The 14,052-nt window shown below is 40.3% G+C and overlaps 1 protein-coding gene across 1 annotated transcript in view; it reads right to left on the bottom strand.

Moving 5' to 3' along the window:
* The window catches only part of SPNS3 (SPNS lysolipid transporter 3, sphingosine-1-phosphate (putative)), a 63,973-nt gene that overhangs the window by 36,470 nt on the left and 13,451 nt on the right, over positions 1-14,052 (bottom strand). The window contains exons 6-12 of the mRNA XM_068656192.1: positions 11,216-11,593; positions 7,648-7,713; positions 7,084-7,220; positions 6,431-6,582; positions 5,418-5,484; positions 3,928-4,118; positions 1,854-2,006 (exon numbers count right to left, since the gene is read on the bottom strand). Of these exons, the coding sequence (XP_068512293.1) occupies positions 1,854-2,006; positions 3,928-4,118; positions 5,418-5,484; positions 6,431-6,582; positions 7,084-7,220; positions 7,648-7,713; positions 11,216-11,423 (974 nt within the window). The 5' untranslated portion in view covers positions 11,424-11,593. The remainder of the gene's footprint in view (positions 1-1,853; positions 2,007-3,927; positions 4,119-5,417; positions 5,485-6,430; positions 6,583-7,083; positions 7,221-7,647; positions 7,714-11,215; positions 11,594-14,052) is intronic.

The following is a 14,052-nucleotide window of genomic DNA, read 5'->3' as shown; positions in this document are numbered from 1 at the left end:
TAGGGTTTGAGAATGCTCAAACACCTCTCTGATCTGTTTGAAGGTGTCTGCACAAAGACCAGAATAAAAATTTCATAGTGCCTATTTATCTACCCTGAAAGGATTGAGACCTGAGTCAGCTGTGGTGCTATTTGAATTTGTGTTTCCAGGGAGTCCAAGTGACATGGCCTTATCCTTAATAAAAGCCTACAATTGCTGAATGGCCAGAGGGGACAGCGTCCTTAAAGTATCCCTGGGCAGGTCTGGGAATGTGCATCTCAGTTCTCCCAGCATTGTCAGCTACAGGGCTGACATAACTGTTTATATTATTTTTCTTTCTATCCCCCTGGAATAACGGTCTAAAATCAGCCTTATGCTGCCTCTGGCACTAGCTTATGCCAAGGTTATTTTTAAAGCATCCTGTAAGATGCAGTACATGAGGTTAAACTATCAGGTGCTCCCTTTTGCTTCCCTGGGGACTATGTCTGCTCTAACAACACTACTGTGGAATAATAATTGAGAAGGAGGATTAGAAAACATAAGATTAACATCATCAGCTTAAAAAATGAAGTATTTAAATGGTATCTGAAGGTTCAGCTTCCCCTCTCTGCCTACCCTGAGCCAAACTCCTAATTCACTCATTTCCTCAGCATTATTCACTATTAAATAATGTGCCAGTGGTGGTACCCATGGAAGGACAACTGCATTTCCCATTGAGGTACCTGTGGATGACTGGACAGCTCCCTTCAGACTGAGCTCAAGTCTGTATTGAAAATGAAGCAGGAAGGGGAAAATGTGTACATTTAAGGCCTTGCTGCAGTGGTTGTCTCCTATCAGGCTAGCCATCTCGTTATGCTACAACTCAGAAACAACTTTTGAGTTGACTTGGTTATTCCCTCGGGGAAAAAATAAATAAATAACAGTTTTTGGTTACTGTTTTTGCCTTTACTTGTCTATGTGGAAAGAGAAGATTGTAAGCAGGCAGTTTTTGGAAATCCATCATGATGGATAGGGACTGAAACCAGATCTGGATACTTCCAGAAGAAATGTAGGGACACTTGCATGGAGGCCACTGGTAGGGAGTCAGTACATAGGTGAAAAGTACAACAGTGCTCAGTGTTGTTAAGGTCAGCTGTGAAGACTCAAGGGCAACACTGAATATCTTTTTCTGTTCTGGACAACACACTGTAAATAAAAGAATTCTCTTCCAAGCTGGGCAAAAGAGACCTCCACCAAGTTGTACATGTATTATGATTACTTCAGATTCCTCTCCTGTTGCAAATGCACCTTGCCAGCTCAAATTTGACACTTTTTCATGCATCTCTATTGGTCTGGACTGTCTCTGTAAGTTGAGCTCTGCTGGCAGTTCCTCACAAATTATCCTGTTTTGATGCAATACAATACTAGATCAAATTCATCAAGCTTGCTTCATGCTGGGACTCACAATCATCTAGCCAACATGAGAGTAGTTTTAAAAACAGACTATCAGGAAAGTAATAGCAAAGTTACAAAAATATAAAGCTTAAACATGCTTAAATGTGTATTTAAGTTACTTGGGGTACAGAGTCAATCGTCAACTGAAATCTCCTTTCTACAGCTGAGTTTTTTTCCTTGTAAATGTTGCTGCTACTGCTTATTTCCCCTTTACTTAAATAGGTTTGGCAGCATCTTTCCAGTTAACTGCATGATTATAGACAAACAAATAAATAGGAGTGTCTCAGCATACCTGGAAGCAATTTAGTCTAACATTCACACCCATTTGCCTTCACAAAAAGTATTCACAGTCACATCCTACCTTCTGTCTTTGGAAACAAACTGTGATTTAGCACTGTACAGTGTTTCCATGTGTATTTCCACAGTTGCGCACACCTCACCTGTTAGATGAATTGCATGATTTTTCGACGCACGGTGATACAGTGCCCTGGACAACCTGAGCCCTGTAAAGAAACATCGGTACCCACATTCCCAGCGCTCCAGTAACAAAGGCCATGGCAGTCAAACCCAGCGTGGACCAGACAAAACTGCAACTGAAAGTCAAAAGAAAGAAATGAGAGAATTTGAAAGAATGGGATGTGAGGATGTGCCTATGTGCACTATCCAGGATTTCAAGCGATAACAAAACACTCTACTTAGATATCTTATAATCAAAATGCACTCACTTGAAGATAGGCATTTTGATGACACTTTATCTATGAACTTTGACAGCAAAATACTAGTTAGAGTGAAGAGTATGACCATTGATTTCATGTTAAATCCCAGTCATGGTCTCTTGCAGATTTTATTGTCAACTTCTGCTAAAACAATTGTGACCTTTTGTTAGTAGAACTGCAACAACAGAGAGCGGGCAACAATTTAGTGGCTTAGTAGCTAAATGAAAGGGTTCTATGTGCAAGCCTAAATGCCTTAGGATGGTTTTCAGGTGCTTGTGTAACCAATATAAATGAGAGTAACTTCTGGGTCTTTCAAACTGTTAAGATGCAGTGGTTCAAGCACTGCTTAACTCTACTTGAGTAAATTGACTTTCAGTCTGCACAGAGAACTAGCAGATAAAAGAAGAAACATTTTTAAATTGTCCAAACCATGTCACCTTACTGCCCCATTGTAGTAGAAAATCAACTTTTTACTGGTCCTTTTCTAGCTAATAGTTTATAGAAAGTCTCCTTTGAGGTCAATGAGGAGTCTTGAAGTCTTAAGGCTTCACAGTGCTGCAAATGACCAGCTGACCACTGGACAAGAAGATTTGTTAGGATATGAATCTAATTCTTCATCTTTTAAAGATAAATGGCTCTTGCACTTAATTAAGTGTGGAACCACCTGGCTTTAAAGAGTATGTCCTTATGCTTTGGGAATCAGTACCAAAAGGAAAAGAAAATTAGAATCTATTTTTACAACATTGCTGGAGGTTATAAGGAACATTGTCACAGGAAAAACAACTTTGACATTAGTCTGGCTGCTGAAATGTCAGGAAGGTTCCTCTTTGATTCACCTCAGACTTCTACTGCCTTCAAATTGTGATCCAACAAACAGGATTTCTAATGTACTTGCTGTTCCAGATGCAAATTGGATGCAAATCTAATCACCAATTAGAAAATGCTGGCTCCTCCAGAAGAGGAACACTCCAAAAAAATCTCACAGGGAGGCGAGAGGTGCATGTCTTTAACTAAAAGCATTTAATCGGGACTCCTGGGAAAGCAGCCTGCAGGCACAGGCAGTGTCGAGCAGGTCTGGCGCAGGTGCACAGCGGCACCTGCTGTTCTCAAACCAGATCCATCTTTTACTCCCTGACCCTGGGAGGGTTTTCACTAACTACAGGGTAACCTGGCTGCAATCAGTGTTTTACTTCATCCTGCAGGTCAGATGGTGTTGATTTTAAGTTTTGTGCGGTTACAAGCAAGAGGTCATCTGCCTGACCCAGGTTAGCTGGTTGAAACACACGTACAATTACTTTTTAAACCATATTGGGGTCTTGCAGAATCTGACCTCTTTTATCAGAGGCACAGCAGGCTCTCCAATACCATATAAAGATTGCCTGAGACATGCTGATAACCTTCGTTGGGCATGAAGAATTACAGATAAAGTTACACCTGCAAAACGTGCACTTTTACCTATCTAGCCTACCCTACATGTTAAAGCAAGAGGGAAGGGGAAACTTAGTAGAAAAGTAGAATTGGATTTAAACAGGAGCACACTGCCATCATAACTTTTCCTTCCTCCCCCTCCTCAAAATGGCAGGATAGTAGAAAAAAAAAAAAAAGAAAAAAAAAAGAAAATTTGAATCTCTTACATACTACTTCTGTAAATGAGTGTAAGAAAGCTTTCATTAATGGTGTCAATTATCTTGCATACGGCATGTAGTACAGAGGAGCTGAGCAGAATTCAAAGGCCATATTTCTAATAGTGGAATGGTCATTTTTCAGTGGAAGAAACCTTTGTTGTTAAATCACTTACTTCTTGCCAAGTGATATGACATCTTGCCACCAAGTAGTCTTGGCAGATCTCTGTACACCAGGTTTTTCAGCTGCTACTCGTATTGTGCCTGAGATGCTCAATGCTCTGTGTGCTTCTGTCCTTCTCTGGATCTTGTGAGGGACCAGTTTAATCAGAAGAACCAGTGCTATACCTCCCAGGCAAGGAGTTACCTGTAGACACAAAGGTGGTTAGGTCCAGGATACCGTTTTTCTTACAGAAAAAACTCCACAGCAATTTAGATTCAATGCTAGAATTACATATTGGAGAATTACAGATTGATCAGAAATTAATGTGACTTTCTGTCTACAAGTCATATTTGTAAAGAAGAAGAGTGGATTTTGGTAGTTTATGGTGACTTTGGAGGAAGGACCATAGATTCCCTCTCCCCATCATACAAATACATGATTGCTTGGGATTGTTTAGTCTAGAGAAGGGGAGGCTCAGGACTTTATGCTCTCTACAACTACCTGAAAGCAAGTTGTGGGGAGCTGAAGATCAGCCTTTTCTCACAGACAACTAGTGATAGGACAAGAGGGAATGGCTCTCAAGTTGTGCTAGGGAAGTTTCAGGTTGGAAATTAGGAGAAATTTCTTCTGAGAAGGAGTTGTTAGGCATTGGGATGGGTTGCCCAGGGAGGTGGTGGAGTCACCGTCCCTGGGGGTGTTTAAGGAAAGGTTGGATGTGGTGCTTAGGGACATGATTTAGTGGGTGATGGTGGTGGAAGGGGTGGTTGGACCAGAGGATCCTGGAGGGCTATTCCAACCTTAATGATTCTGTGATTCTGTGATTTTGGAGGAAAACATAAAGAAAACTATATTGGAGTACTCTGATCACAAAGGATGCAGCCATAAAAGACTGTCATACCAGTAAACATTCTTCCTCACATATCCTGTAATTGGTACTTAACTTTACAGATAAGTTATGAGGATCTGGAAAAAGTATTTCCAAAGCACTAGGTGCTCAATATGTGGAGACATCGTAATGGCATGACCAAAACAGAAGTGTGTTGTTTTTTTTTCTTGAAACCCTCAAATACTAGAAGTTATTCCTAACAGCATCTCAGAAAAGAAATAAAAAAATAACCTGGCTACCTTCCCTTTATTTTCCTGAAGAATTATACTGGTGCTACCAGTACAAAGATCATTTTACCTTCAGTTTCCTCTGTTTGAGGATATCTTGGTGCACTGACAACCATTCCAAGCATGTACTCAGGTATGAGGAACAACACCTGCCCTGGCTAATGTACAATTTTCCCTATGCCTGGTTTCATTCTGCAGGAGCTAGGCATAAGTATTCCATTTGTCTTGCAGGAAGAGTTCTCTTAAACACCAAGTTCATGACCAGTCAGAGAACAGAAAGCTTCTCCACCACTCAACTCTATGCAACGAACACAAGTAATCCAAACCCCAGCCAAAATTATGATTTTACAATGAACAGCTCAGCCCCATGAGTGAAAGTGAATAACTCACCCGGAATGCCCAGTGCCAGTCACCTGTGACATTTGCCATGCTGGATGCTAGGACATAACCAAGACCACTGTAAGCAACAGAAAGGGATTATCAGTAGGCACTAATGAACTCTTCTGACTGAAATGACATGTCTCACTGGCTAAGGAGAGCACTGGGGAGTGTTCTGTCATAGTTTTCAAAATAGGTAAGTAGAAACAACCCACATGGTCTATGCTAGTGTGCTTGCAAATGGGTATTAAAAAGAGAGTCTAAAGTCAGAGCAGCCTTTAGACAGTGGTAATAATGTCCCAGATTTCACTTGGAATACATGTTCTGTAGGATGACACTGCAAACCTAGATTAGGCAGCCTACAAAGTGCTTTATTATTTGTTCCTTTCTGTGCTAGCCATGTGAAATACACCCTGCAGGAATTCCTTTAGTTTTAATCTGGTTTCAGGCCTCAACCTTGACTGCCTGCTCTAATAAAGAATATGAACCATTTACAAAGCCCTTTTCTGCCTCTCCTTCACACATGCCACTTTAACTAAAAGATGAGAGGAAAGTGCCAGTTCTTCCTTGGAAGATGTTTAATGAAGGGATCTAAAAAATTTGTCAAGTAAAAATGTCTGAAAGCTTGTTCTCAAATAAGCAAACAAATAAATAAAAAACTACTCTCACACACACATTTCTTTCAGAACTGATTAGGTCAGAGGTTGGACTCGATGATCTTGAGGTCTCTTCCAACCTAGAAAATTCTGTGATTCTGTGATTCTGTAATGTTTTATACAAAGCTTATCTGTCTTCAGAGTTTAGATTCTCCCTTAAATTTGAGGGAAAAAAGCAATTTTTCCTTCAATGTAAATACAGAAATAAACCTAATCAGTGCTATTTAAAGATGCTATTAAGTGACAAATCCTTTTGCCAATGCAGATATATGTAAAAATCTGTTTAATCAAGGTTGAGGGTATATTGAATTACAGGCTTGGTCACACAGAATTTCAAAAGGCAAGTCAATTACCATCAAGAAAACCAACCTTCCCACTGGAATGCAGATATAGAAGACAGATAACATTGTGGTCCTTTTTCCCTCATCAAACTGGTCTGCAATGATGGTAGGTGCTACTGTGGAATAACTGGCCGTGCCAATGCCAACTAGTCCCCGTGAAAGAAAGAACATCCAGTGATACTGCAGACAAAAGATATATTATAGTCCAAAAAAGTCCAAGAAAAAAATCTTACTGCTAAAGAGGTGTATTTTAGTGGGTCAAATATAGCAGAGCAGATAAGAATTCAGCTGCCTTTTGTCTATAGCCCATCTGTTCACACCTACTTCCCTTAACATCCCACTGCTGTTTCCTTCTTACAGTGACACACCAACAGAATTTGAGGATATGGTCAATAAATTATCCAGGCTTGCTGGAAAATGTATTACACCCTAATGTCATAATCAATAGAATGCGGGAGAGAAATAAGATCCCATCAATTGCAACAGTAATGTGTAGATGCTCCATTGCCTTGGCTGGACTTTACCATCCTATAAAGTATTCCAGCATGAAGTCCATATAGTCCAGGCTTGGGGAGCGAGTGCTCTCCGACAGCTTTTCCAAATGTGATCAGAGGAGGACTCTATCAAGTCCTGCAGATATATGCAGATGATTTATTAGTATCCTCTAAAACAGCAACATACCGATTCACTGATGAATGAGGTTCCTAATGTTACAGCAGACCAGAAGAAAATACCAGCTCCAAGGATGATTTTCCTGTTGTACCGGTCACCAAGGTATCCAAAGAAGGGGGCAGCCACCATGTAACACAAGATGAAGGCTAGAAATCCAAGAGGCACAAGTACAATATTGGTCAAATTACTCTTACGGTTCTTCTCAGCCCTCAGACGAACTCAATTTATTTTTTAGTGTAAAGACTGAAGGCGGGCTGACTTTGAAGAAATAGTAGGCAATTAGAAAAGAACATAGATGTATATATATATAAAATAAAGCAGGCATGAATTGCTCATGTTCTGTATTTCTTAACTGAGAAATTCTTTAATACATGCTGTGGGATTCTTGAAGAACTTAAGCCTAGTCTTTCTTGAACCAATGACTTTCAGTTTCACATTTTAGTCTGCCTGCCCACAAGAGTAATACCATACACAAGTAGGAACTAGAAATGATAAGTTACAGACTGTATTTTAGGAACAGACCATATAGACACTAGGCAAAGCAAGCTATCTGAATTCAAAAGATTTTATTACCTGTTTGCAGTAGACCTGCCTCCTCATCTCTGAGATGAAAGTATTGCTGTATATCCAACAGGATCCCTGCAATAGAGTCAAACACTGATTGACAGCAAAGTACACTATTTATTCTTTGTGATTCTACTCATTTGCCAACTCAAAGATTCATTTCAAGAAGAGGGCTTGCAAGAACGGCAGCACATTTAGCTTCCCAGTTTACACGTAAACCATTACCACAAACTTAGATACACAGAGAATTAAAATTTCTTATCGCTGTAGATAAAATTCATGATCTTCCACTATCTATATAGTCTGACAAGAGTCAGTTTACTGACTATTGCAATCACAACCGTTGTATTTCTTGTTGAAACTGCTAACAGTTTCAGAATATACAACATTCAAATTAATGAGTATTGGATTTTTCAGAATGCAGATGGCTACAGTCCTCATTAGCCAATAGTGGCAAAATCAGCCAGGGAAATACTACTGTAATTCAGAGAGAAGTTACTTTGATTGGACTATGGTTCCATGACAGTTTTGCAGAGATCAGCTGAGATGTAAATAACTGTGGATATACAAATTAACATTTTTTTAGTGGTGATGGTGACAGACAAACTTCATCAAAAGTGATTGTTTCTATTTGTGATAAATAGCAGACAGAAATTCTATCTCAATTTCTAACTATTCAATAGCTGATGAAAAGGTTAGAAGAATTGTAAAAAAGTGTGGAAGCAAGCTACAAAAGTAATAATCGGAGGGAAGATCCATGGATCAGGCACTTCATGGATGCATGAATGCTTCTGAGATAAAAAGCTCATTTTCATCTCTCTGTCATTCCAAGGCTGCAGATCTACCATCACACCCAGCCTGCATTTTTGCATTGTATTTCTGAAACAGAAAGTAAAAACAGTCAAAGATATTATTTTGAATAACCATACTTTGATGACATTGAAAGATCTCAACACAGAAGTGTGTTCTGTTGCAGCTTTACTTTTGCCAATGTTATAGTCTAAATCAAAATGTTATTCAGGGATGGAGCCACCACTTAAGACAACGCATTCTGTGAAATTGTCGGCCCTGCCTCTAGAAGCTGATCTGCAGCAGAATGGAGCTCAGGGTGAGGTTAGCAAGAGGTATCTCCTCTGCTCCTACAGCGGATTTTAAATGTAATGCCATGTCCTGTACTGCTGCAGCCAACTGAAAAGCACTCTTGAGACAGCTAGTTTAAAGCTAAATGCATGCACTCCCGCAGCCCTCGTGGCTGCAGTGTAATCAGTCTCCTCACTATTTATTTACTGATGGGACTTCAAGTCAGTACAGACCAAGGTCCAGCCTAACAGCAGCACCGGGGGGTTTATAGCTGTTTCTCAATGACTATTGAACATATTTAGAGTTTCCTGAGTGGTCTCAGAAGGTAAAGTCTGTGACCTCATTCAGAACAACAAATACCTGTTAAAGGTCTGCCTTAGGCAAGGGAAATTGGCAGAATTAAAACACAGCAATGGACAGTATCTACTCTCCTGGTAGGTGATTATCAACACACAGAAATACTGCATTACAGGAACTTCAGTTGTTAACTACTGGATTATTTGTTACAAACCACAGCTATTAAAAGACCTGGTCTGAACCACAATTTCAGCTCAAACCGATGTTCAAACTGAGCACCATTAAAACATTATCCCCTCCAGACAACTGAACGACTGGCCTGACCAGATACTGGCAAATGCCAAGGCATTGATGTGAGCAGCTTGGAACAGAGCAACAGATTAGAGCGGCAAAACTCTGCACGATCACTATTTTTAATGACTTGAAGTCTCAGTTCTAGCAGACAACTAAATGGAAGAGCTTATTTACCATGTGAAGATCAATTAAAACTCTGACAAATCTTGTGAGCAAAACTGCCTGGAAACCACAACCTCTTAACTGCCACCAGATTACTTTTAAACAAGTACTCGAGCCTCTGCTTTTTTACCTTCCTGTTAACTTACATTTAACAAGATATCTTATCTATGGGAGCCAAACTCAAAAGTACTGATGCAAGAATTCGGCACTGCAGCTAAATTCTGGCAGATAAGAGTAGATTGCTCTGATACGGACTGCGATTTGTAAACAGAATTCCCTCATGGACTAGGAGGTCACAGAGTTGATGAAAAAGTGCTTTAGTCATGTATTGTAATTAAAGTAGATGCCTGTTATTTCAAGGGCCTGGATATAACCCCCACATCTGCTCTTGGATTGTACAAGTCCCCAAAGGGAACTGAGCGTGTCAGCTGGTCGGCCACCTTTACTTCGCAGGCCTTCTTGAAAATTTTAAACTCTGCATGTACAGAAGTCAAAGAATAGTTCAAAGCCAGGAATGAGACAAATGACTGTTGACACTTCATACTTCCAAGTGCATACCCTCCTTGCATTCCAGTTCTTGCTCAAAGGTATTTTTGTCCTCTCCTGTCCCCTACCCTTCTCCAGGGAAAGTTATTCGACAACAGCATTCATACACAGGATTTTTTTCACTAGCAGTCTTGCAATATCATTCAGCGTGCACCCCTACTTGTTTCCTTCCCTCTTACATGTGCGGTTAATAAATGTTCAGTAGAAAAAAAGTTTTAACTCCTAAACCCACTAGCCTCTCAATTTTTAAAGATACTGACTGAATGTCTTAAATTTCTTAATGGTCTAAATAGTAAAAATAACTAGCTTGTGTACTAACACTAGATATTAATTCCAGATTTAGTAATCCATTCTTGAGGTTTTCACGAGGTTCTAAAACATTTATGATTTCCAGGACACTCAGAAGTAAAATGCAGCAAGCTCGCAAGTGTTTCCTGTACATTTCTGAATAAGATCCCTGGAAGCCTGATAGATGCTTAGAGGTGATTCTAAGCAGAAGAATTCATACAGGCCACAGGTTACAGTTGTTCATGGTTAGATCAAAAACAAATGTTTTGGAAGAAGGATATTATTTATTAGAAAACAACTTATAAATTTGGTAGGTGATACTTAGAGAAATGGGTTTCCATTCTTTGTACACTGTCACGTTACACTCTTCATTGCAGAAATCACATACATTCCACAAGCTCATAAGGAAGCTAAATCTTCCTTAGACAAACTTGTACAATGATAACGTAATTTTTTGTACTTTCAATGGAGGGAATGTCATCACTTCAGATACAGGAATACCACATCTAATGTACTTAAGCCAAGGAAGGCATCATAAGCTGCTGTACACAATAAAGAGAAGTTTCTTAGTCATAGCTCTGGAATCCAGACACGAAAATAGATTATTTGCTCTGTATACCAAAGTCTGTTTGTAACATAAGTTTAAAACTACGACTCTTAAGCATTTAACAAACATGATTTGTATAAGAGTTCTATTAACAACTAATAACTAATAGATCATTTATTCATCTTTAAATGTATAGTTGCAAGTTTCATAGAGAGCATGAGCAACAGGCTAAAGCAGTTAAGCAAGAAAGATTAAACTGACATTTAGAAGTATACCATTACATTACGACACATTTGTAGCTAAGGAATAAGTAGAATTGTCGAGAAATTTCTTTTTCCTTAGAAAGAGGAAATAGACTCTCACCTGGTACAATAAACCAGTCCATGAAATTTATTAAATTCGCATAGCATAGCACACCAACTGTCAGGTAACCTCTCTTTGCTGGTCTGTTCCTTGACACTGACACAAATGGACCTTGTCTCTCATGTGCTTCAGTAGCTCCATAATTCTGCTCCTCTGGAGGTGGCTGGGACTGCAAGCCTGTGCTTTCATGTGCACTCGGGTTCTGCATATTTCCCGGTGCAGAAAGGCACCATATATTATAAAGTGCTTCCTTAGTGCAACAAGCTACAAGTCAATTTTGCGTTCAAGCTATGAGGAACTTCAATCACTATAGTCATTTCCGGTGATGAAGCCCAGCCACTAAAAACTGAAATTAAATGTTCCTCTCTGTAGGAAGAACTTAAAAAAAAAAAAAAAAAAAGAAAAAAAAGAAAGCTTTAGTCCTGTGTTTTTGCTAATCAAAAGTGCTATAGAAGAAGACAACTTAAACAGAAGCAAAATAATCCATTGTGCATCCAAGAAATAAAAGTCTACAATGATCTCAGAGACATTATGTATGAAAAAAATTATTAACAATCTTTGCCAAGGTCTCAGTGAGTTGTTAGAGCTAAAAGCAGCCTTTCTACAGAACAGAGGGAAAGAAAAAAAGGAAGCTAGAGAAGCTGGTTCAGTAGACCAGTTACCTATTGTGGACTTGAGCCCTGTTTTACCACAGACTTCTTGTGCTGCTCTGGACAAGTCATTTGCTTTCTCTGCAACTCAGATCTTTACCACCACACCACACACTCACACACATATCTATCTCCATTAAAATAGAAAACAAACAAACAAAAAAAAATAAATTTGTCCTTGCCACCTAAACAGTTATTTCTCCCTGTTAGCTCCCATCTGCTTTGCAGTGGCCAGATCTGCCCCCAGAACAGAATCCTTTCCATGAAGATCCTGAACTTTTAGGTTAAATCAGCAATTTAAGCAAACAACTCACATTGCAGACTACTTTCTGTTTTTGGGGTAGGGGTGTGGGAATGACACTAAATAACAAAGCAACCTGCACTCCTCTGCTCCCTTGCTGGAACCGTGCATGTTCCACAGTTCTGAACTGAGCAACAGGATTTCTTCCCCTTTCTCCCCAAAAAAGAGGACTGAAAGGGGAAGAAAGGACACAGGAAGGCATTCTGGTTTCTCTATTCTGCGTAGATGCCTTTCTTTCCTGCCTTTCTTCTGTCCACTGAGTTTTGAAAAATATTTTTGTTTAACGATGCCAGCATGATTTGTCCTATTATATCAATTTTTTAGAAAAATAGTCACGTGTCTTTTGAGCCATTTTGTGGATTACCAGCTTCAGAGGGTAATTTATTTTTGCATCCTGTTAAGAAAGTTTAAAGTGAAAATCAACAGTAAACTGTAAGAGTTTAAGAGTGAGGCAGCTAATTGGAACAATTACAGATTGGTTTGTGACTCATGGATTAAGACAAGTCTATGTTGCGGTGTTTTGGGTTTTTTTTTTTTTGAAGACCATGTGTTTCACACTTCAGACTAAACTGAAAATGAAATGGCATCTAGCATTCTTGGCCATTTTGTGAAATCTGGACTCCTCTACTTTTGCGTGCTCAACAGTGCAGTATTGCATCCTATCCTCATTTCACGAACCAGAAGGCACGGTCCTGCTCAGTGAAACTTAATTGCAAATAAATCTACATTAATTTTATTTCAAGAGAGGACTTTTTTTTGTTTTGTTTTGTTTTTGGTAACATCTTAACTCTCAACTTTCTAAGGGAGGATTTAGATATAAATTACGGGTATCTCCCCCAGTCCAACAAGGCAACTTGTTGTTCCACTGAAGTCAGCTTGCCTCTGAAAACAATTCCATGTGCCATTTTACCACACCAGTAAGCAGTTGTTGCTGTCTAGTCAGTATTTCCCTGCTACTTTTTCTCTACTACAGACTAGAGAACCTCCAGCAAGTAGATGTTAGTGCCACTGCTTGATGAGTGCAGCGAAGTCAAGAACTGACCGCGCTTGGAAGCGACAAGGAACCAGCGCCGCTCTGTAGAAATTAAAAAGTTTATCTGCAGCCACAACCGCGGGTAAAAAAAAAAAATAAAAAATGAAGAAATGCTCAAATCAGCCCGAAGACCAGCTGGCTTTAAAAGCAGTGCAGGCAAACACCAGATCTGCTTTATCTCAGCCGGGGCTGCTCCGGGCAGTGCCGCGGGGAGGCGCCCGAGGAGCGGCGGCCGGGCAGAGCCCAGCGCGCACACGGGCACAGAGAGACAGACACACGGACAGACACACGGACACATACAGACACACAGACACACAGACGGACAGGCAGACACACGCACACACTCTGCCACACCAGGCCAAATAATTCTGCGGAGCTTTGTGACAATGGGCTTCTACTAAGCGGGTTGCAGAGCGCTGCCTGCTGTCATTTCACTTTTATTTTTTATTTTTTTTCTTTTTAGGCACGCTTACAGCTCATTTCTTCACAGCCAGATATTGTTCTGGCTGACCTGTTGCTTTCTGTAGGTCAGGATATGCAGTGTCCTGGCAGTGTTTGCCTGTGGCACTTGCAGGAGTGCCGAGCAGTGCCGGCACAGCTCCTGGCCCCAGCAGACTGCCTCCAGCAGCACCTCTCCTCTCGGTGCCTTTAGGCACGAGGTCTCATGGCCGTGTCACACAAGAGGCCACCAGCAGCCAAATCCTTCTATGGCAGCAGCAAGTCAGCCCCTGTTTATGTGAGGCATTTGGCACTAGCCACGCACACAGCAGATTTTCTTACCCGTTCCCGACCTGCCTGTGGTAGCAGATGTGGTGAGGGCTGAACCTGAGAAGCACGACTGGAACCACCAGGA

The sequence above is a fragment of the Anas acuta genome, chromosome 19, assembly GCF_963932015.1.
Source record: "Anas acuta chromosome 19, bAnaAcu1.1, whole genome shotgun sequence".
NCBI lineage: Eukaryota > Metazoa > Chordata > Aves > Anseriformes > Anatidae > Anas > Anas acuta.
The sequence above is the reverse complement of the archived record's forward strand: the minus strand, read 5'-3'. Positions and strand labels throughout refer to the sequence as shown.